The sequence below is a fragment of the Strongylocentrotus purpuratus genome, unplaced genomic scaffold (genome assembly GCF_000002235.5).
Source record: "Strongylocentrotus purpuratus isolate Spur 01 unplaced genomic scaffold, Spur_5.0 spur5_scaffold_6, whole genome shotgun sequence".
NCBI classification, from domain to species: domain Eukaryota; kingdom Metazoa; phylum Echinodermata; class Echinoidea; order Camarodonta; family Strongylocentrotidae; genus Strongylocentrotus; species Strongylocentrotus purpuratus.
Genome location: NW_022145612.1, coordinates 856816 through 879116, shown reverse-complemented (window position 1 = coordinate 879116; position 22301 = coordinate 856816). Strand labels below are relative to the sequence as shown.

Genomic DNA, 22301 nt, shown 5'->3' with positions numbered 1-22301 from the left:
AGATGGATGCTAGCATGGACCTACCATACTAGCTGCTCCCTTACAACAATATTAGGGACTTTAAGATTTGCACGTCGACATAGTGGACTGCTACAAGTGGCGTCCTTTTAAGGCACTACCAGTGCCTATGAAAAGTTATACAAAATACAGATGTTTTTGGTCAGATCTTGTACGAGCGAATTAACATTTCTCTAGTAAAATTTCAAGTTGGCAAATCATTGTAGTTCTTAACACATCCTATACATGATTGGTATACAATCGATTTACACATAACATTATTTTTTTAGCCATATTTCATTATAGATGTCTAAAAATAAAGAAAGGGCTAATAATAGCTAGCTATATACATCTCGCTCTTCATATATGTACGCAGTACAAAAAACTTCAACGTGTAGAGGAAAGATTCTAATTATATGATAGCACAGGGACGCACGCCCCCCCCCAAAAAAAAATGTCCAGTTTACTCATGCAGAAATGCCTCAGAATGTACCAAAGAGCATCTTTATTAAGGTTTAAAATTTCCGAGGCCATTAAATGGGCCACGGACCCATGCGCAATGTGGTACATTTCACGCCCTAGCTCCCCCGCCCCTGGATGACTATGTTGAACATGTTTCTTAATTTCTTTATAGGAACTGAAGTTAGAAATCAAAGATAGGAGAGTACTCTGGGACTATATGAAAATTAAAATTAAAATAAAAAATAGGAGCTTTACAAAAGCCTTTTCAAAGAGATAAGCCATAGATCGAAGAGAGAAAAGGGAAATTGAAAATCTAGAACATAATATTATTCAACTTGAAGGATTAACTGAAAAAGAGGTTAAGGCATTAAAAAAGAAAGAAAAAAGAAAAAAACTTGCAGACAGTCATGATTATATTTATTAAGGCATACAAATTCGATCCCGGGCATCATATTACAAAAGTGGGGAAAGAGTCACAAAATATTTTAGTCAGCTGTTGCATGCAAATAAAAGAAAAAGCATCATTAAGAGATTAGTCAATGAGGGAGGAGAAATTATTTATAAGGAGAAAGATATTTCTAAAGCCTCGGTCACAAATGCCATTACGAACGCCGTACGAACGATTTTAAAACCATGGAAATTGAGGAAAACCATGGAAAACAGGGAGATTTGTACGAACTCATCGTTCGTACGAACCTTTGTGACCGTAACTTTAGCATCGGTCACAAATGCCATGACGAACTGCTACGAACGCCGTACGAACGATTTTCAGACAATGCAAATTCGGGAAGACAATGAAAAACAGGGAGATTCGTACGAAATTGTCGTTCGGACGAACCTTTGTGACCGTAGCATTAACCAAATGAAAACGCTTTATACCAAACAACTTCATCTCATAGCCGGGACTTTTTGAAGATCTATCAATATTGACAAGGGAAAGTATTGAAAATTGTGAAGGAGAGATTACTGAAGGCGATTGTTTTGCGGCTCTGAAAGAAATGAAACAAAATAAATCACCAGGGAATGACTGGCTAATAGTAAAAATTTACAACGCATTTTGGTCCGACATAAAAGATTTATTATTAGCTGCCTTCAATGAAGCCTGTGTCTCGGAAGAGCTATCGGCATCACAGAAACAGCCCATTGTTATCTTAATAGCTAAAGAAGGGAAAGATCCACATTTAGTACCAAATTTAAGCCAATATCCTTATCAAATATCGACTACAAATTGTTTCTAAAATAATGGCCACAAGAATAAAAGAGGTCTTGGAAGATATTGTTCTGATAGATCTAATAGGGTTTATGGAGGGAAGAAATATAGGAGAAGCGATTAGAATAATTGACTAAGTTGTTTTTCATTTAAGTCTCATAATAACATGCAATGGTTTGATAGCTCTTGACTTTGAGGAAGCCTTTGACTCGGTGTCGCGTAGCTTTCTATACAAGACATTATGTTCTTTTAGATTTGGTCAGCAATTTCGTAGATGGGTGAAAATACTGTATACAAAATTAATAATAATAATAATAATATGGATATTTATATAGCGCCGGGATCCGCCAGGCTCTGACGTTCATGGCGCTCTACATATTACTATCACAAACAAAACTTTCTTAACTAAAATAAAGTAAACTAAAACAACACAAAGTTGAATCTTTAATGGAGGAAAGTTGACCGGCTATTTTAATATGGAAAGGGGTGTAAGACAGGGAATTCTCTATCTCCAAATCTGTTTATCTTATTATAAATACTGGCACATAAACGATATAATAAGGGTGTCAAAGGAATACTTTTTGGAGAGGTGAACGTGAAGCAGGTTATATATGCAGATATTATGACCCCATAACAACAGTAATAAAACTGTTAAAGAACTTCAGAAAACTATGCGGACTCCGTGTAAACAAAGATAAAACAAAAGTACTGTTGTTAGGCGCCCTTCAAGAAAAGTTATATTATATATCCTTTGGTCAAAAAAATAGATTTTGTCAAGATTCTAGGGGATAGTTTTTTCCTCAAATGTAGAAGTAAAATAAAATGTAAATTATAAAGAAACACTAAGTAAAATAAAGACATTTTGAATTAGTGAGAGAAAGCAGAAAGACTTAACAACGATGGTTAGATACATTTATTAAAGTTGTTTGTATATTCTAAATCCATTTATGTGGCATCCATCACACCGGTCTCAGGATGGGTATTATGAGGATTTAGATAAGTTAACTTTCGATTTTTTTGGGGTCGGGAGAAATCAAATTAACAAAAAATACCTTGTATTTAGATTATCAGTTTGGAGGTCTGTAAGACGAATTTTGAATTGTTGATTAAAGCACAGAGGGTTATGAGGGTTAAACAATTTACAGAATATAATGAAATGAAATCGAAGCAGTATTTTAAAACACTTAGGACGAAAGTTCATATTTTCATGTGACTATATTCTTGGACTGTTGAAGATAACGTTGCCACAATTTTATATTAATCTATTGGAAGTTTCAGTTCGGTTCAGTTCGGTTCGGTTCAGTTTATTAATTTTTCTCAAGCATAAAAACAATATTATAATATATACAAAAAATACAAATATACATAGTAAAAGAAAAAACGGAAACTACAAAAAAGTTTATAAAAACTTGTATGGCGTAGTTCCCAGTAAAGAATAATAAAAATAATAAATAATAATAAAAATACATGGTATAAACAATTGCAATAACAAAATACAGAATTAAGCAGATTTATAAGTAGCACACTACATCAACAAACACCAGGAATCATACAGGGAGGGTGTGGGGGGGGGGGGGGTAATGGTAATTGTTTGGATGGATACGAGAGATTTTCAGATGAAATATGAACCATATAACGGAATTTAGATAATTTTTGATAAAAAATTCATACGAGTAAATGGGACGTGCATTTTTTACAAAAACCTATTCGATGAAAATATATATGAAATAAAAACATATTATACACCAAAGTGGAAACTTAAGATCTTTTGCATATTTCCGACAGCTGGGATTGAATATAATGCCTTTAAAGTAATAAAGACAATTTATGAAACACTTCCAGTTAGCTGAAAAAGAAATATGAGAAAATACAGTGGTACGGTCCATGATGTATAAGGAATAAAGTTTGTACTGGGGAAAAAATGTTATATCAATAAGTGATATTGTATAAAAAAAAAAAAAAGCTACACAGAATTTCTTGAACAGAAATCAGTAACGCCAAATATTTTTGAAAGAATAAAAGATAAACATAATTCTTCTTATAAAGATATTGAAAACGATTTTAGGAGACCAAGACAGTGTACATTAAACAGCCGATTGAGGGTGTTCCAATTTAAACATGGAATTATGTACACAAATCATCATTTGTATCGATTTGGAATTGCCCAAACTAATTCGTGTTGCTTCTGCAAAAAGGAAGAGTCATGTAGCATCATTTGTTTGTTGATATTGAACGTTCAAGGAGTTAATACAGAGGATGTTTTTGTATTATCATTTTGATTGATAGAAAATGTACATATTGCTTTGTAGTTTGACCATTGGTGAATATGAAAAAGATTTGCATAGTGAGTTGTCTCCCTTGTTTAGAATACGTCTAATATCGGCATGTATTCCAGAAACGTTTACCCTGATATTAATGGCCTTTATCTCCTCCCTTCATCTCACTCACACCAGCAACTCCGCAATGCCCAAGAGAATTACCTTTCTCCCCATCTTTCTTCCAAATCACCCTCTCTCCCCATCTCTCCTCCACTTCCTTCCAAATCACCCTCTCTCCCCATCTCTCCTCCACTTCCTTCCAAATCACCCTCTCTCCCCATCTCTCCTCCACTTCTTTCCAAATCACCCTCTCTCCCCATCTCTCCTCCACTTCCTTCCAAATCACCCTCTCTCCCCATCTCTCCTTCACTTTCTTCCATACCACCCTCTCTCTCTCACATCTGTTTCCCTCTCTCCCCATCTCTCCTTCACTTCCTTCCAAATCACCCTCTCTCCCCATCTCTCCTTCACTTTCTTCCATACCACCCTCTCTCCCCATCTCTCCTTCACTTTCTTCCATACCACCCTCTCTCTCTCACATCTGTTTCCCTCTCTCCCCATCTCTCCTCCACTTCCTTCCAAACCACCCTCTCTCCCCATCTCTCCTCCTCTTTCTTCCATACCACCCTCTCTCTCCCACATCTGTTTCCCTCTCTCCCCATCTCTCCTCCACTTCCTTCCAAATCACCCTCTCTCCCCATCTCTCCTTCACTTTCTTCCATACCACCCTCTCTCTCTCACATCTGTTTCCCTCTCTCCCCATCTCTCCTCCACTTCCTTCCAAATCACCCTCTCTCCCCATCTCTCCTTCACTTTCTTCCATACCACCCTCTCTCCCCATCTCTCCTCCACTTTCTTCCATACCACCCTCTCTCTCTCACATCTGTTTCCCTCTCTCCCCATCTCTCCTCCACTTCCTTCCAAATCACCCTCTCTCCCCATCTCTCCTTCACTTTCTTCCATACCACCCTCTCTCCCCATCTCTCCTTCACTTTCTTCCATACCACCCTCTCTCCCCATCTCTCCTTCACTTTCTTCCATACCACCCTCTCTCTCTCACATCTGTTTCCCTCTCTCCCCATCTCTCCTCCACTTCCTTCCAAATCACCCTCTCTCCCCATCTCTCCTCCACTTCCTTCCAAATCACCCTCTCTCCCCATCTCTCCTCCACTTCTTTCCAAATCACCCTCTCTCCCCATCTCTCCTCCACTTCCTTCCAAATCACCCTCTCTCCCCATCTCTCCTCCTCTTTCTTCCATACCACCCTCTCTCTCTCACATCTGTTTCCCTCTCTCCCCATCTCTCCTCCTCTTTCTTCAATATCTCTGCCTTTCCATCATCTCCAATATTTGTCTTTCCCATTCCCTCTCCCCCACCCTCTCACATCTGTCTTCCTTTCTCCCCATCTAGGTGATGTTTTACTGCATGCCTTTTACTTTGAACCCCTGAACTGCTGAATGTTTCCATCCTTTAAAGAGTATGTACATATTAAGTATTCACTCAATCCAAAGAAATGGTGCATATTCAACTGGGAATCTCTCTCGAGCATGTATCTGCTTGTATCATTCCACCGACTTATTTTATTAAAATCCCTTGTTTAGCACGAGTAGTTTTTGTTACCACAAATGAACAAAATGTCAACAAGCTAATAAGTAACACATTGCCAGTTGAATATGCCCATAAGCACAGGTTCATTCACATCAAAAATTTAAAAATAAGACAGAAACACTTCAGTCTACAGTTTCAAAGCTCCATAATCCCTTTTAATGCATTTTTACCCATTGCTTGGGCTATACCTTAGTATCACCAATGATTAATTCAAAACCCATGTCATACAGAGAATTTATTTTCCATCTTATATATCCCCACAATAGCTTTCTATTTCACTGTTAACAATGTGGCAAATAAATCTTACTGCAACAATTAGAATATGTAGTTTCACATAAATTCTACAAACCAGCTAAATAATGCTAAATTTTGATTATTTTTGTATAACTAAATAAGTAATGCTTCACTATATATGACAATTTTAGCATAAAGAATCTAAGGTTATACATAATTTTATTTCTGTCAATTGCATAAATTCTAATTAACAAGCATTGCATTTTGTTCTACATAATAACAATTACATACCAAAAAAAAAAAGAAACTGTGCTTTGTAATAAAATTCAATAATATTAATGCTGTTTTAATATATATTCACAGTAAAAAAAAAATCTACACAAATAGCAAGTAATCACTCTTTTCAGCCATCTATACTACTTAACAAAAATGATACTTCCAATACAACAATATGGAGATATTTTGCACGATGTTATTATTTTTGTTTTTAGAGATGAATTGTAAAAAAAAATTACACCTCACACAGACAAATGAACTTGACAGTAGTCACACATACCATATAAACATGTCTATAAGTTCTTATTGCTTGGTATCTACTAAACTATCTTTTGCTACAAGACAACTTACTGTTCCCCTACTATTAAACTAAACACCTAGGAAGACAACTGTTCCCCTAATATTAAACTGAACACCTAGGAATTAAGTGCTACAAATACAGGTAGTACTGAGTTCCAAAGCATATCCCAAATCATAAAAAAAGAAAATTAAAAAAGTGAAAAAACACTGAAACCAAACATGAAATACGGTATGCATGTACGACAAAAAATATAACACATCATAATCAACACCATTTCCAATACATTTCATTAATATCGCAATCACAATCACATTCTTAACTGGTTCTTTGCAAGGACCATCTTTTTTCAATGTCTGATTCACATGTATATATACATAGTAAGTTGCAAATTCTTTCTTTATCTTCCATCATAACTATGATTTTGTGAAGTCAAGATTCACAATATTGATAATTGTTTAGGCAGATATATTTTGTATCAAAACTAATAATTAAGTAAAAGATCAATATCTCTGAAGATATGCAAAATAAACATATTCATGATCATTACTTACAATAAATTATGCTCGAGTTGAGTTATACTACTACTGTTATTATTACAATTTATCAATTATCAAAAGTTATACAAATATGAATACAATATCAGTAATATTATTAGGATAAGAGTGGAACTCAGATTCAGAATACTGAAAAATACAAATTTCTCTGCTTAGCAGTGTCATTATAAAAAAGTTCATCATTTTTGCAGTTCATATCTTTTCTTCAGGCAACTCGAGCAGGTTTGGGTTTCATCAAACCTGCTAAAATAATCTAAGTATGAAATTCTTTCCATCAATTTGTTAAAAATGAGTTGTGTATTTTGGCGATACTTATATCCACCTCATTGAACTCATATCAAGGCATTAGACCAATGTCTACATCACCGGCCATCATGATTTATATGGCTAGATCCTAAACTAAAATTATGTTTGGCTATGTGCATTTTTAAACTATTTCAAAACCACTCTTTTGAAAGACTACTTCACTCTGCAAACAAAATCTTTCATTTTACATTGTAAATATCTACATTATCATTTCAAAGAGGGATTAATATCAGTCTTCTTATCAATATTCATATGTAATACACCTTATATTATTAATTATTAATCATCATTCCCCCAAATTATATATTGGGATAAGTTTGTAAGTCGATCATAACAAAATAAAAAAGTATCCCTTGTATACACGGTTGCAATAAACATGAATAATTGCTGTAGTCATACATGTATCTAGTAGGTCATGTAACAATTTCATATACCTTAGCAATCACTAAACATTCAATGTTGGAAGCTAAAAGATTGACCAAATGAGCTGGAAGAAAAATAGAATTGATTTTAGAACATAATCATAAGCAATAGCTCGTACTTGCTAGTCGATGTAAGATTCCACAACTCATTTCCTCAGTGACATATATATAATGCACCCAATGGTGGAAAAGAAAAGAAATATCTATTAATTTCCATCTCATCAACAAGAACACAAAACATCTGGCAGTTTTCCTTTTTTTCTTCTTGATAATTATCATCCTCCCATACTGGAGCTTTAAAATAAAACCTTCTTTAGACATGTACAGGTGCATCAAGCTTCAATGCGCCGGGTGCATGTCTTGCATATGTAACGCGAGGAAGAAGTTGATGATGTGTTCGGAGGAGCCCCCAAGCCCGGCCCCGAGCTGAGATGCAATCTCATATTGCTCTGATCATATCTTGATCATCTAAGCACATTGAAGGCTGAATGGACTGCCTGGTATGTGCTCATCTCCCCATTTCACTATCAAGACATAGTTACCCTTCTCTTTGAGTAGGTAAGTTACTGTGTAACGCTGACCGAAGGTGTGTTTGACATGAATCTCTTCACAAGGTGTCTTGGGACCAGCGATACCTACAATCAACATGTTATTACCTGAAACAAAACAAACAATGCGGAAAATTATTTTATGATCTACAAATACCTGCCACAAAATATAAGCGTATTATCAAATATATATTCATTGCAAAATTTCATTCACTAACTGTATTATAATCATATGATAAATGTTATCAAAAGAATACCAGAATGCCCTAAGAATGTGTAAAATTTTCTTTCAGAGTGATAGCTGAATCATCTGCCTTCTAATCTAACACATATTCAATGTGAATTCTGTACATAATTACTGATTTCAATGACATGTTGTAAAAACCAAGTCATATTGTGATAATTTTAAAGATATATATTTGACATGTACCTATGGTGTACCGGTAATTTTAAAAAAGGATAAAAACGGAGAGTAGAAAAAACTAACCTGCATCTGAGCAGTTGACTTGGAACTGACTCTTCTTGTTCAAGAATGATTTCTTGAGACCCATTCCACTAGAAACAACCTTGCTAGCATCAGAAGTAAAGACTGGAGCTTGGAAACCTGTTGTGGTGGTTGTCTTGACGATGGTTTCTACCATGACTTGGGCTGTTTCAACGCTGCCTGCCTTGCCTCCCTTTGCAGATCCTAAACAATGATCAAACAGAGATATTAATGGATGCCGCTATTCTCGTACTACATCACAGCGTAATCTACTACTATAAGAATACATGTTTTTCTTAATTTGATAATAACAATTTAAGATATGAAGGGGGAAATATGTGATTGCATCTGACCATGTGTTGCAAATATGAGCGATTTTTTTGTACTGGAACAAAAAGTAAATGGACTTCCATGATAAAAGCAGTCAAAACATTAAATTGCTATTTCTACATGTGCATATTGTGTAATGTGCGTCTTTCTTAACAAAAAAAACATAAACATGTACAATAAAACAGAAAAAAAACCTCTAGTTTGTGACACATTAAATTTCGATTCATTGACGAATGAATGTGAGGATGAAGAGCCCTAACTTACCGGTAATCTTAGCCATGAAGGGACTGCCAGTGATATGAGTGGGACCACCATACTTGATAGTAATCATGTATTCTCCAGGATGCGTTGGGACGTAGACACACTTGTATCCTTCACCAATCTCAGTCACATCTAACTTGACCTTAGATGGACCATCAATCTGGATACCCAAGGTACCTGCTCCAGCTCCACAGGTGTTGATGATGAATTCACACTTATCTCCTGATAAAACAATCATAAAACATTTGAGGATATAGAGACTTAAATAGATCATAAGAAATCTGCAGAGTAGTTAACAGGTACTTCTGGTATCATTTGGTTTGTCTTGAATTTGTTATTTCACTAACTTAGCACGCAGCAGTCACTTTAAAGTTGGTGTTGTATACTTGTGCATATATTCAAATCTTAACATTTAACAGAGTGGCAAATCATCCCCATTTTAATATTCTGTAGAAATACGTTTAAACTTCCCATTTCCTGTCCTGATAATACTTTCAATATTAACAGTTTGGAAAAAAATGTGCATGACAGTCTAATGAATAAATAGACCCCAGTGAATAATATAAATTCTATTCATCATGCAGTTTCCAAGAATTGCTAATAATCATTAAACAAAATACAAATAGATATGAGAGAAACTGACCTGTCTTTCCTCTCTCCAATCCTTCTCCATAAGCATGAACATGTCCTGGATCTCCTACTTCTTCTACTGTACCAACCCTAAGCCTGAATGGACTGCCTGGGATCGGAGAATCCTTGAAGAAGACTTCCACACTGTGGATTCCATTCTCAGTTGGTAGGAAACGCACTGCATAATTCTCTGTAAAAGATTCAAAAGATGACATCTGTTAGTCTCAAGCTCATTATTAACCCAAGCAGACAAGAAAATTGAAGAATTGAGCTCAAATTGTTTGTTGTACTTGGTAATCCATCAACTATTAAAGGCACTTGAACCTTTGCTTTAATATTCAATGGCTACTATGGTCTTATCACTTCTCAAATAAATTTTAAGATTGATGGTTGTGATTGAGAGTAAAAGAGAGATCGTCATGACAACTCACCTTCATCAATCTCGGTGATAACACAATCAATCTCAGCTCCAGATGGTGATTTACACTTTGCTTTCAAATGACCTTTAGCACCATTGAGTTGAATCACGAATGAGGCTGGATGGTTGATCTTGATACCATGTTCCTGCAGAGGAAAAGCATTATATCACACATCAATTCAATCCTTGGGAGTTACATCAATTTGTTATGATTAATTTGAATGTAGCTAGTCAGATACACGGTTGCCATATTTTTTTCTTCTGAAGTTGATGAGACAAATACAAGTCCTACCACCGAGTGTCTACCAATCTTGCTTAGATAGATGCATAGTTAAACTTGTCGAAACTGAAATATAGCTAACCAATCAGAGACATCTTAAAGGATAAAAAACATTGATACATATCTAAAACACTCCTGAGAGGTAGGAAATGAAGAAATAGGAGATATAGGAGAAGGGAGAACTTAGAAATGGAAGAAACAGAGGCAGGTAGAGGAAGAGATAAAGAAGGAGAGGATAGAAGAAAGAGGCTGTTTATAGTTAAACTGACCTGGATGCTGGATACACTGCATCTCCTTGCCTCACCAAGGGGTGGTACAACAAAAGGCTTGTAAGGACTGTCTGGGATTGGCTTGTCATTGAATTTGATATCAACCACGTATTCACCTGAAAAGCAGAGGAAAAATAAAGTAGAACCAATCTCATAGCGTGACTACATCTACAGTGGATGTAGAGAAACAAATACCCTTATACAATTATAGTATTTATGATAGAAACAACTCATTATGGACACAAATCATTTTGAAGAGTCAGTTAAAATGAGCATTAGAAATAAAGAAATGGATTATGTATATCAGTGATCATCATCAAGCAAAAGTACAATTTTGCAGAGGAGCCTCAGGAGGAACTAATAATCAATATCTCAAGCCCTATCTGGTACTGCGCATATATATGAGAGCAAGTATAAACCATACTCATCGTCATCAAAAGGAGAGGGGGGAGGCATGTAACTTATGAAAGACCAACTTGCAAGATGTTGAAAAAAGGGGGCTGTATGTAACTAATTTTAATAAGAAAACGCCAACTCTTAAAGTTTTAAGACATTCATAACAAGGGTCTGGGCACTATGTAACCTATCAAATACATTCTTGGGAGACTTGGGAGATTTGGGAGAGGTTAAGAGAGGTGGGGGGGGGGGGGGGCTGGCTACCGGTATATAATCTATGACCAACCTACCTGGTACAGTTGGTACATAGGAGACCAAGTATGAACCATCCTTGTTATCAACAAAGTTGATTGGAGCCTTGGCTGGACCGGATACTGTGATGCCCAACTTTCCTGGGCCAGCTTCTCGAGTCCAGACTGTGAACTCAGCTACAAATCAAATCAAATCAAGAGAATGGCTGATTTATTACAAAACTGCAGTATTGGCACAATTTCAGTGTTACAGAAAAAAAAAACAAGACAAGTCTATTCTACAAAACATATATCCTGTGCTTGAACTTCATTCTCTTAAAATTCAAACCGATGTTGAGTGATGAATTTGAGAGTAATATTACTGGACCTGGTCTTACCTGGTTGTTTGACCTCTCCTCGCTCTAGTCCTGGACCTCCGGCATGGACCTTGTGTGCTCCACCCTCACCGAATGGACCAACTGTGAACATGAATGGACTTCCTGCAATGGCCCGACAAACACAAAAAGGAATTAAATAGTGATGAATTATAGAGAAATACATAACCAAATTTACATATACATTAGTTTTTCTTGGTGACACTGTTGTGTATGTACAAGATGAGTGTACATGAACAGTTGAGAATAATGATTTGCAAATATACAAAAGTTTCCAAACAAATGCGTCATTATTGTGACACACTTATTACATAAATGAACAGAAATTATCTAAAAATAAGATTCAAGTCATATAAATGTTTATAAACATATAATACCAATTAAAATCATGTTGCTCTAAAGTCTCATTAACTGACACATTTTCACAGATTTTACGAAGAAAAAAATAATAGACATAATAATGGATTCATACATGTATATAGCACTTGTATACCGGTACATCAGAATGTAAAGCGCATGGCATAATATTACATGTATACAGGCAAACATAATATTACTACTAAAGATAGATAGAAATTCCTCAATAAAGCAAAGAGAAAATGAATAACTTACCTGGGACATGCAAGCCTTTGTTCTTGACACTGACTGTATGTACACCCTCCATAGCAGGAACAAACTTGACACAGTATTTGCAGTCAGGTCTGTCCATGATCTCAGCATCTACTGTACGTCCAGCTGGGTTAGTCACCTGGGCAGTCATGTCCAGTGGATCCGTGCCTGATGTGCAATCACAGTCACAGAACTTAGTCAATCGCCATTTTAACATTCTTTCTCAACATCAAAATCATCAATTAACTTGGAAGGTAATAGTTGGGAAATGGGGAAAGACAAGTGTGAAAAGAAATTGTGAACTGATATTTTATCTCCACAATTGTCTTTCTCAACACAGGTTAATCTTTCTATACTGCATGTGAAAAATCCCATACACATACTATATCATATTCTGGACTAAAAATACAAAAGTATTTCATTTTTAACTTTATTCACACAGAGGGCTTCTCATGCAAATTTCTAACATAAGAAGTCAAACTATCAAAAGTTCTCTTAAGGATATTGGTCATAGAGTTAGAAACGAAGCAAGGGATAATTATATAGGTGCCAAACATAAGTTTCAATCTCTGCGATACATGTGCCTTACACACTGACAGGTCGATTTTTCATGGTCTTATTTACCTGGGATCTTGACTGTAAGTTCACATTCACTACCAACGTTGGATACTGGAGTAGCCTTAGTAGGTCTGACCAAGGTCTCTCTGATCAGAGGCAACTCTGTTGAATCTCCTTGTACTGCAACCTGGAACGGACTCCCTGCATAACAATACAAACATCATCAGTTCAAGTCATACAGTGGACATAATACATTTCCAAAAGTATTCTTATAGTAGACATAATTATAACATTTATTAATTTGTTGATCTGTTGATATCCGGTAACAAAGATTTCTAATGGTACAGCGATATTTCCTTATCTAATCTGACCTAAACCAAATAAATATGGGTGCCAAACGTCTATTTTTAAAAATCACAATAACTTCTCAACTGAACCTTCACATATAGGTGTATAATTGCCCACCGTATACTCATTTTTTAATTGAATTGAATTGAATGTATTGTACCATTTACATGTTAAAGCAAAACATACAAAGGACTATAGGAACAAAAAATAATCCTACAAAATCGTTTCTGAAGTGGCTACTATATTTCTGGCTTGCTTTAAGTAATCAGTGGTCCTTCTTAGTTACCTGGTACTAGTTGATCAGCATAGTGTACGTTGACATTGTATGTCCCTGGCTCAGTGGGTGTGAAGGTGACAAGGCAGGTACCATCACCATTATCCTCACAGTTAATATCTGCTTTGCTTGGTCCTTCGATAGATACACCAAGACCTCCATAACCTGCCATCAGTTAAACACAAACACACCAGCAATAATAGTCAGAAGTTGTATACAATGCATAGAAAAAGGGAGTTTATAAAATGAACAAGATAAATGCTAATTAATCAATAAACATGTCCTAGTGTGCAATAATTGTTGTCATCCCTTTGGAAAACTAAGAATACAAGGTGATCTTTTTTCATGAATTTGTCACGATTTCTGAAAATATAGCTACTGCTAGTAATGAATATAACAGACCCCTATCTCAATGTGTTTCATACAAGAATCATTGTTAGTCTGTTTTCACCTGAAGAAAATGGAATGTTTTGCAATGATACCAGTTAACACATTACCTACATGAACCAGGTGATTCCTGTATTAATTATATGTGAAGGAGAGAAGACAGTAATCAAGCTTACCAGCATTCCTAGTATCAACCAGGAATTGAGCCATTTGACCTGCTTGGGCCTCTTTGATACCACGACCTGTGACCTTGACCTTGGAAGCATCCCCGACCTCTTGAGCTCCTACAATGATCTTGAAGGGGCTGCTAGGGATGTGTTGTCCCCTCTTCTTTACACTCACTAGATGCTCACCAATCTCCTTGGGAGTAAAAGTGATACCTAGACAAGAAAAGAGAGCAGGAGAGATGAGCAACCTTGCTTCATATTATCATACCATCAGTCACACAGTGCTATTGAAGAATACATACTCAAAATCTGCTGCTCCAAAGCAGAGTTCATCTTTAACATAGGAAAATCCCTTTCGATTAATCATCTTCTTGGACAAACACTTTCCTTCTTTGCACAAACACACCTGTATCTCTACGCTTCAATTTCATATATCATACTTTCCAGAATGAGATTGGTGGATGGTGGATTGCTTACCAATGTTTCCATTATTGAGACGTTTGAGAGCACATGGTTCTTCATGCTTGGAAGGTGTACGGATACTGCCTGTGAGTTGACTGAGATCGGACTCAGTAATCTTCAGAGGAACGTCGCTAGGTGTGCCAATCGACATCCTGCTACCAGACTTGTCTGTAAAAACAACAAAGAGACCCTCACATCATTCACTATCGATTATATCTAATACTTCCACATTGTCATGAAATCAATTTTTGTTTAATTCTAATTATTATTATGTTTCTTTTCCAGGATGCTTAAATGTCAATTTGTATTTGCTTTGTGTTACCAACATGATGCACTGTTTTGATGCATATTTCATTGTTTGGGTATACAAGCATTTGAAATCCAACCTCAAGTTTTGGTTGCAATAAAGAAATAATAACAATAATAATAATTCATTTGATGTTTCTCTTAGTAACATGTAATTATTCAATGCCATGAAAAAGAGTTGTACCCGACATTGATACTTGTAAGATATCTAAACATCTAAAGTGTTAGAATATAAATAAAAAAGAGACGGTGTCGTACCAACGACCTGAGCAGAGAAAGGACTGCCTGGGATGTGTTTATCAGCAAACTTGACGACAATGTCATACTGTCCAGGCTTAGTAGGGAAGTAAGTCACACTGCATGTACCATCCTTGTTATCTACGCATTTGATCTCAGCCTTTGAAGGTCCCTCAATAGCAAGGGCCAAACCACCTGAAACAAAGCACATCATATATTCACCATTCAGAGCTAAGACTCGGGGTGAAGTTGTACAAATTGACATGTCTGGTCATTGACAATTATATTATGTTTACTCACATCAAAACGTGCTTTAGAAACAATTTTCCAGAAAATTCAGCTATTAAATAAATGGAGCAAGATCTCTTACTCAGTAATAATGTTCTTTTGATACTTGCCTGGTCTAACTTGAATCGCCAATCTAAATGTAACTTCAAATAATTTCATTTCATCAACATTCTCCTATTTCCTTTCAATGACTTGCAAATGTTACTCCAAATGAATACAAAGCCTAAGGTATCGCTAATAAGAGTCTACTGAAACTGTGTGTTATAAACAAAAATCATCCACTAAGGTTAAGGGCAAGTGAATTAAATCATGATTTAAGAAATTAAACCCATTAATTATTAATTTTTGTTTATTCCCATAGCCATACTATTGGGCCCACTTTGTTCCCATAGGTTGCATGTTGTACGACTCTTACCTGCACCAGCATCCTTGGTATTGATGATGAAGTGACATTGCTCGTTGCTGATACCATGGGTAAGACCGGTACCATAGGCTGTCACATTACCACTCTTCAACTCATCAACATGGAAGTGGAATGGACTGCCTGCAAGGTGGAAAAACAAAAATTGGAACAAAAGTGAAGTGCAGTGTGTAGAAGACAAGACTTTAAAAAGAGTTTTAAGCACCAGGAAAATTAAAAAGCTTTGAATATTGCTGATTCAAACTTGAATAGTAAATTCATATTACTGAGTAAAACATTATATTAGATGTTTTTGTATTAAACTAATTATCATACAATTAATGAGCAATGCTGATGTTCCAATGGTATAAACACTTATCAAAGGAACTTAAGCTGGAGGTACATTGCACATGAAAATCAGAAGTTGTTCTTACCTGGTACATCCTTTCCATTGTACTTGATAGCTAGCTCATGACGTCCAGTCTCTGTTGGTGAATACTTGACAGTAATGGTACCATCCTTGTTCTCAATGATAACTGGTATTTCCTTACGGCCAGATGGTGTCTTGACCTGACCTAGAGTGAAGTTTCAAAGATTGCCATGCATTAATACACTAAAGAGCAGATTTATGCTAGGGGTTATCAAAAGATAATTGAATCACAAATTTGGGGGAGCACTTAAAAAACTTCAACATCCCCAGCATACTAGAATGACACTAATTGTTACCCTTAGTCATTTTTACTTAACCTAGATGCTGTGTATGAGATTGTGCAGTTACTGACCTCATTAAGGAGGAGGCGCGATAGCTCAGTCGGTAGAGCAGTGGTCTCGTTATCCGGCGATCCGGGTTCGAAACCATGTCGATGCGCTAGTGCCCTTTGGTAAGGCATTAATCCTCATTACCATGTCCAACAAAGCCGTCTGTCTTCTGGTTGCTTACTAACAAGCATTTATTGCTTTCTTAGCTGTCAGGTAAAATAACCACCACTATCACTATTACTAACTGAGGTGGCAGCAGTGGGCTGTATACCCACATAATTGGACTGGGAGGTGTCTCATTTCATTTCATTGATGAATTTTTTAATTCATTTTTTTTAAATCAAGATTTGCAGCAATATTGCCGAATTACAGATGATTTGCATATTAGGGGTATGTATTCCTACCTGAGATACATCCCAAGCCTGCACCAATCACAGGGATGACCAAGTCAAGAGGTCTACAAGCATCTACAGGCATATTGGACGGCCGTAGGGACTGTTCTGGGGCAGATTGTACAGCCTGGATACTTTCTGGTTGAATCAAGTCCTCTGGGGGTCCTGGTTGAGCCTAGGAAATCAATATACATCATTTAGTTCATAGCTTCAATAGTTAGGTTATCACTGGTTGTCAATGTAGTTAAACAGGTGTAATGTTGTGAAAAGACTCAAATGTAGACTCAGTAGAAGAAGATTAAGAAGGGAAATAATGATCATGGTAATTTCCTCCATCTGGCCATCACAGCTGATAATTAATCAGAGTACAGGACCTCTTATTTTGTCCAGATCCATTGAATGGGTGGAGAATCATACATGCAATAGAGTACCAAAGCTGTGGTATTATAAAAATCTATTTTTAGAATTTCTCATTTTTTTCTTCATTTCCAAAGGAGCATAAAAAATAATGTCCAAATGTCGACAACCAACTGAATATGTTAAGTATTGGCTGAGATATGACCATCTGAATGAATATATTTCCTATAGGAACTCAGTGTTATATGCTCTGGCTCATAATGTTTTTTTTAATAGAAATTCTAAAAATAGATTTTTGATGACGTCACACTTCACCACTCTATAAGGAGTTCTGAGGCAAAAAGATTGGACTTCAGTTGGCTTGTTAGTATAGTTCAAATACAGGAGATATCATGCATGACATAATTGATCATTTCCCGAAAATAATATCAGGGTTTGTTTTATATTGTAGTACGGGTATATATGGCATATTTGGTGTACCTTATGTATATTTTGCACGATGTACAATTCTATGGACATGACCTGTAAGTCTTTAATATTGCGAGAGCTGTTTCTTCTCAGGGAGAAGTATTTCAATATCAACAATCATCAAAATTCTCCTAGCTGCATTTAATGAAAATCTCACTCGACTGAAGCCTTTGCGGATGACAGTTATATGGCGTAATGGATGCCATACCAATCTCAATCACTTTCAATCACAACAAATAAAGAGACAAAACTAAACCTTACACTTCAAAACTTGAAGAAATTCAGCAAGGTCCAATTACTTCAATATAAACTTCATATAAAATTTTCACATAGTCTTGCAACATTATGCCTTCACTGCCTGAATAATGCTTTCAAGCATTTGATTTCATTTATGTTCAGAAGTCACTCAACATGTTTTTCACCAAATAGGATTTCCACTTTACATCAATCAAAGCAGTAATCTGGAGTAGCTACAAATAGCTCTCCAATGAAACAATGTTATTTTAAGGCTTACATCTATCTTACTGGTTCCCTTTCTTTCTTTTCAATGGCAGCCCATAATTTACTTATCCATACTACCTTCTGAAACTGGTACTTTAATAGTAACATGTATCATATGGATATTATACCCCCTTGTCTCTTACTGTGACAGTATGTATCCTAATTCTTATTTGAATTAATTGACATTGAAAAGAACTAATGAGGCAATGCGATCAATTTACACTCCCTGAGGACATGTGTCTAGAGTGATTCATCTTAGATTGGATGATGTGTTTCGAGGGTTGGTCAGTTGATATCAGTTTCATTTGAGGGGGCGGTGTCTGAATACCTCATGAAATGAATCCAAGTAATTAGACAGTACATGTAGGTGTTGGTGAGTGTGTGTGTGTTCTATGAAAACATATCTGTGATAGAGAATGAGGGTTTGTTAATCTTTATGCAACAGATTCACTTCAGATACTTTGGCAAATGTATAATACGATGATCTTTCATCTTAATAGGTCCCTCCCCCTTCATTATTCAATTTACATAAATGCCAGATGATGAGGAATACTGGATACTCATTTAAAAGTACCTCCATTTACACAAGGTCCAAGGATCAGGTAGAATTAGAAAGTTTATCACAAGACTTGATATTTTAACAACTGTAATGGCTACCCAAGAGAAAACATCAGAATTTCTAAGGTGAAGTATTTTATGTTCAACATATTGAAATATTTCAACATCAGATTTTCCCATATGAATTAGAAACTTTATGGTATGTCCTACTTATTTCTGTACATCTGACAAGATAAACAAAAAGACAAAATCTATATCTGATGCAGGATTATGTGAATACTACAGATGATAGGCATCAAAACCGTTAAAATGGTTTTATTGCAATTCATTGCAGGTCACTCCATTCACACAGGGATAAGGGACAGTGTTTCAAGTGATTTATATTCATAACAAGTGCTGCAGATGGGTAATGGGAAGAAAGATGTCTATTAACATCTGTCTTGCTGTGTTTAACTCTTCTATTAACTGGTTCAAACCTACAGAATAACTTTAAATGACCATATGAAATTTAAAAACAAAATCTAGTATATGAAAACAAGACACTTTTTACCAGCTTTTAATTTGGTTTATATTGTTATGCAACATGCCTAACATTGATATCACTTGGATGTTTAGATATTTTGGAACATGTATATCACAAAAGGTAGTTAGATATCTATAAACTGTGATGTATGCTTGCATCTCAAATTAAAAGGCACATGAAAAGAAGAGAAGAGGAGAACTTTACAAGCAGAAGAAACAATTTAAATGCATTATAATAATTGCCATAGTGGGCAGGACGGACTCCACCTCTGGGATTCTTGGATCCAAACCATCTACATTCCCCACCCATCTACACCAACACAGAAGACTGGAGAAAGGTCAGTCCGCTGAGAGACTACTGCATCAGCCTGCCTGCCTGCTAGTTGTTATTTTTCAAATGTTTGAAGAGAACAAATCAACATATGGCACTGTCAATCTACTTGAAGCATGTAAATCGAAGCAACTGACGCAACAATCGCTCCCCAAAGGTCTCTATGAAGGTGTGAGTTACCCAAGGCTATGGTGATCTATCTATCATCACTCTACCAAATGGAAGGGATGGAGGGAAAGGAGATTTGCTCAGAAATGTGACTTAGTTTACACTGCTGATGATGATATAAGGTCTTGATGATAGTATCCAGAGAGAAGTTACTTTCATGTGGGACTCCTTTATGGAATGATATATCTACTATCCATATTGACAGTCTAAGTGCTTAATATTCCCTGATGGCCCATATTTGAACAATCTGAATCAGCATAAATATTGTAATTGTTATCATCATAATAATAATATTATCATCAATACTGATGTTATTATAAATTTGCATCATTATATAAAAAGATTATTATTCTGTATGGTATTTACATTTTATTAAAGGTTTAAATATGCAAAACGGTTTATGTAACTCATCAATCACGAATCTTTATGCAATGATGCTTTTAGAAATATAAACACATTACATCTCTTTCTGTTGATAAAATGCACTTTTCTGATGTGTGAAAAAGCACTGAAATATAATAATTGTTTTTGTTATATCCTAAAATTTTGAAAATAACTATTGTAAAGGGATATATATGGGTTTTATCAAATCAGCCAAATAAATTCTCAAGAACTTTTCTCATTGGTTAGAAATGTTTATAAGGTTTAGTGAAAACATCTGGCATCAGAGGACAGTTATACGAGTTCTTATCACTTCACAGGAGAAAATCAGACAAAATAATTGGCACTTGGACTATCCCCCGTCAAAACAAAGATGTAAATCACTTGAAATCATTTAATAGCCCTGATTAAATGGCCATCCTCACGTAATTGGAATGGCTAAGACAAGCAATCTAGGCATTTAAAGTGAGCCCGTCTGTGGAGAAACTAGGCAGACCACTAGCTGACATCGCATGCCATCCCCTGCCGTCTCATGCTGTGAAATATAGCACTCATACATGAATGGAATGCAGACGGAGAGAAGCGGGTAAACACTGTCAAGACAATTCCCATTTAGAATTTATAGGCAGTCAACATGGACCAACGAACATCAAAGAGGGCATGAGTTCTTAATACACCATGGATATCCGACTCTCTGACAGGCAGCTAATTAGGAAACTCTATCACTCGCTTATGGGTATGGAAGATCAGTGGGCGTAAACATATCTTTAAATAGATAGGTATAAGAACAGATGAACTGATGCAGTACTCCGGAAGCATTTCATCATTTTTTTCAAAGTAAGAGAGTACATTCTTACTCGTTATTATACATTTTGTGTTGGAAGTTAGTGAATAGTGAGGATATGAAAACATTGAAGACAAAATTGAAATTGACTGAAACAAAATCATGAAAGAGAGACTAAGAAAAAATATGAACAAGAATTTTTTTTTAAATTGAAATATGAAGGAAGAAAGAGAAAGAGGAGAAGATACAGAGAGAAGAAAACAGAGCAAACAGGAAGAGAGAAAGAGAGGAATGGAGAGGGGAGAGATATGGTGAAGGAGAGAGATGAAAAGAGAGAGAGAGAAAGACAGAGAGAGAGAGAGAGAGAGAAGGGAGGGAAGAAGACAAAAAAACTCTGGTTATCACTTAATTTTGAAGTTAGTGTGTTCATATCTTCAGCTGATGGCAAGCTAACCATAATATAATATATTCTTAATACCTTTACAATTTTTGTTCTTCTATTCACAAAAACAATATATCCAACAAGGTTGAATCGGATACTGTAAACCCATTACTGAAAGAAAACTATATGGAAATTATCCGAAGATAAAACAACAAATTTCTGAACAATTCTATTTTCCTCTGATATAAATGAAGAGAACAGAGCCTACTCAAAACTAGAAAATGAAAAGGGTTCCATAAGTGATCATAAAATAAAATCATGCCAGGTATAATAAATCTGAAAAAATAAAGGAAGAACAAAGCAGAGGATAAAAACAAATTCAGAACTGGAGGTAGGGTATACTGAACAAACTTGAAAATCTCTTTCAAAATAAATAAAATCCCAAGATTATTTTGAAGAAAAGCGAAAACTTCATTAAACAAGAAAATTAATATTAAGAAAGTAAAATGGCCTAGAAGGAACCAAACTTTAGTTGATGTGTTTCTTTCATGACCACTTGTAACAGTGACCCTTTCCATATGAGACAGTGTTCTTACATGACCTACAGTAGGCCTTGCATTACACTGTCATATGAAACAAAAGAACATAGATTCACACAGCGAGTCAAGGTCATGGTATATATACAAATATATTCAACTACATAAAGATAAAAAACAAGATCTTTATTAGGATG

General features: G+C 35.8%; 1 protein-coding gene across 4 annotated transcripts in view; it reads right to left on the bottom strand.

Moving 5' to 3' along the window:
- Nucleotides 1–5723: 5723 nt before the first annotated feature.
- LOC579510 (filamin-A) overlaps nt 5724–22301 on the bottom strand; it is an 80115-nt gene continuing 63537 nt past the window's right edge. For all 4 annotated transcript variants that reach the window (XM_030972008.1, XM_030972006.1, XM_030972007.1 and 1 more), the window contains 17 exons: nt 17129–17291; nt 16400–16540; nt 15981–16109; nt 15299–15472; nt 14750–14902; nt 14282–14485; nt 13731–13883; nt 13163–13297; nt 12542–12706; nt 11933–12034; nt 11595–11732; nt 10909–11024; nt 10373–10505; nt 9955–10131; nt 9315–9533; nt 8724–8924; nt 5724–8344 (listed from right to left, as the gene is read on the bottom strand). In XM_030972008.1, coding sequence (XP_030827868.1) covers nt 8157–8344; nt 8724–8924; nt 9315–9533; nt 9955–10131; nt 10373–10505; nt 10909–11024; nt 11595–11732; nt 11933–12034; nt 12542–12706; nt 13163–13297; nt 13731–13883; nt 14282–14485; nt 14750–14902; nt 15299–15472; nt 15981–16109; nt 16400–16540; nt 17129–17291 — 2691 coding nt within the window. In that variant the 3' untranslated portion in view covers nt 5724–8156. The remainder of the gene's footprint in view (nt 8345–8723; nt 8925–9314; nt 9534–9954; nt 10132–10372; nt 10506–10908; nt 11025–11594; nt 11733–11932; nt 12035–12541; nt 12707–13162; nt 13298–13730; nt 13884–14281; nt 14486–14749; nt 14903–15298; nt 15473–15980; nt 16110–16399; nt 16541–17128; nt 17292–22301) is intronic.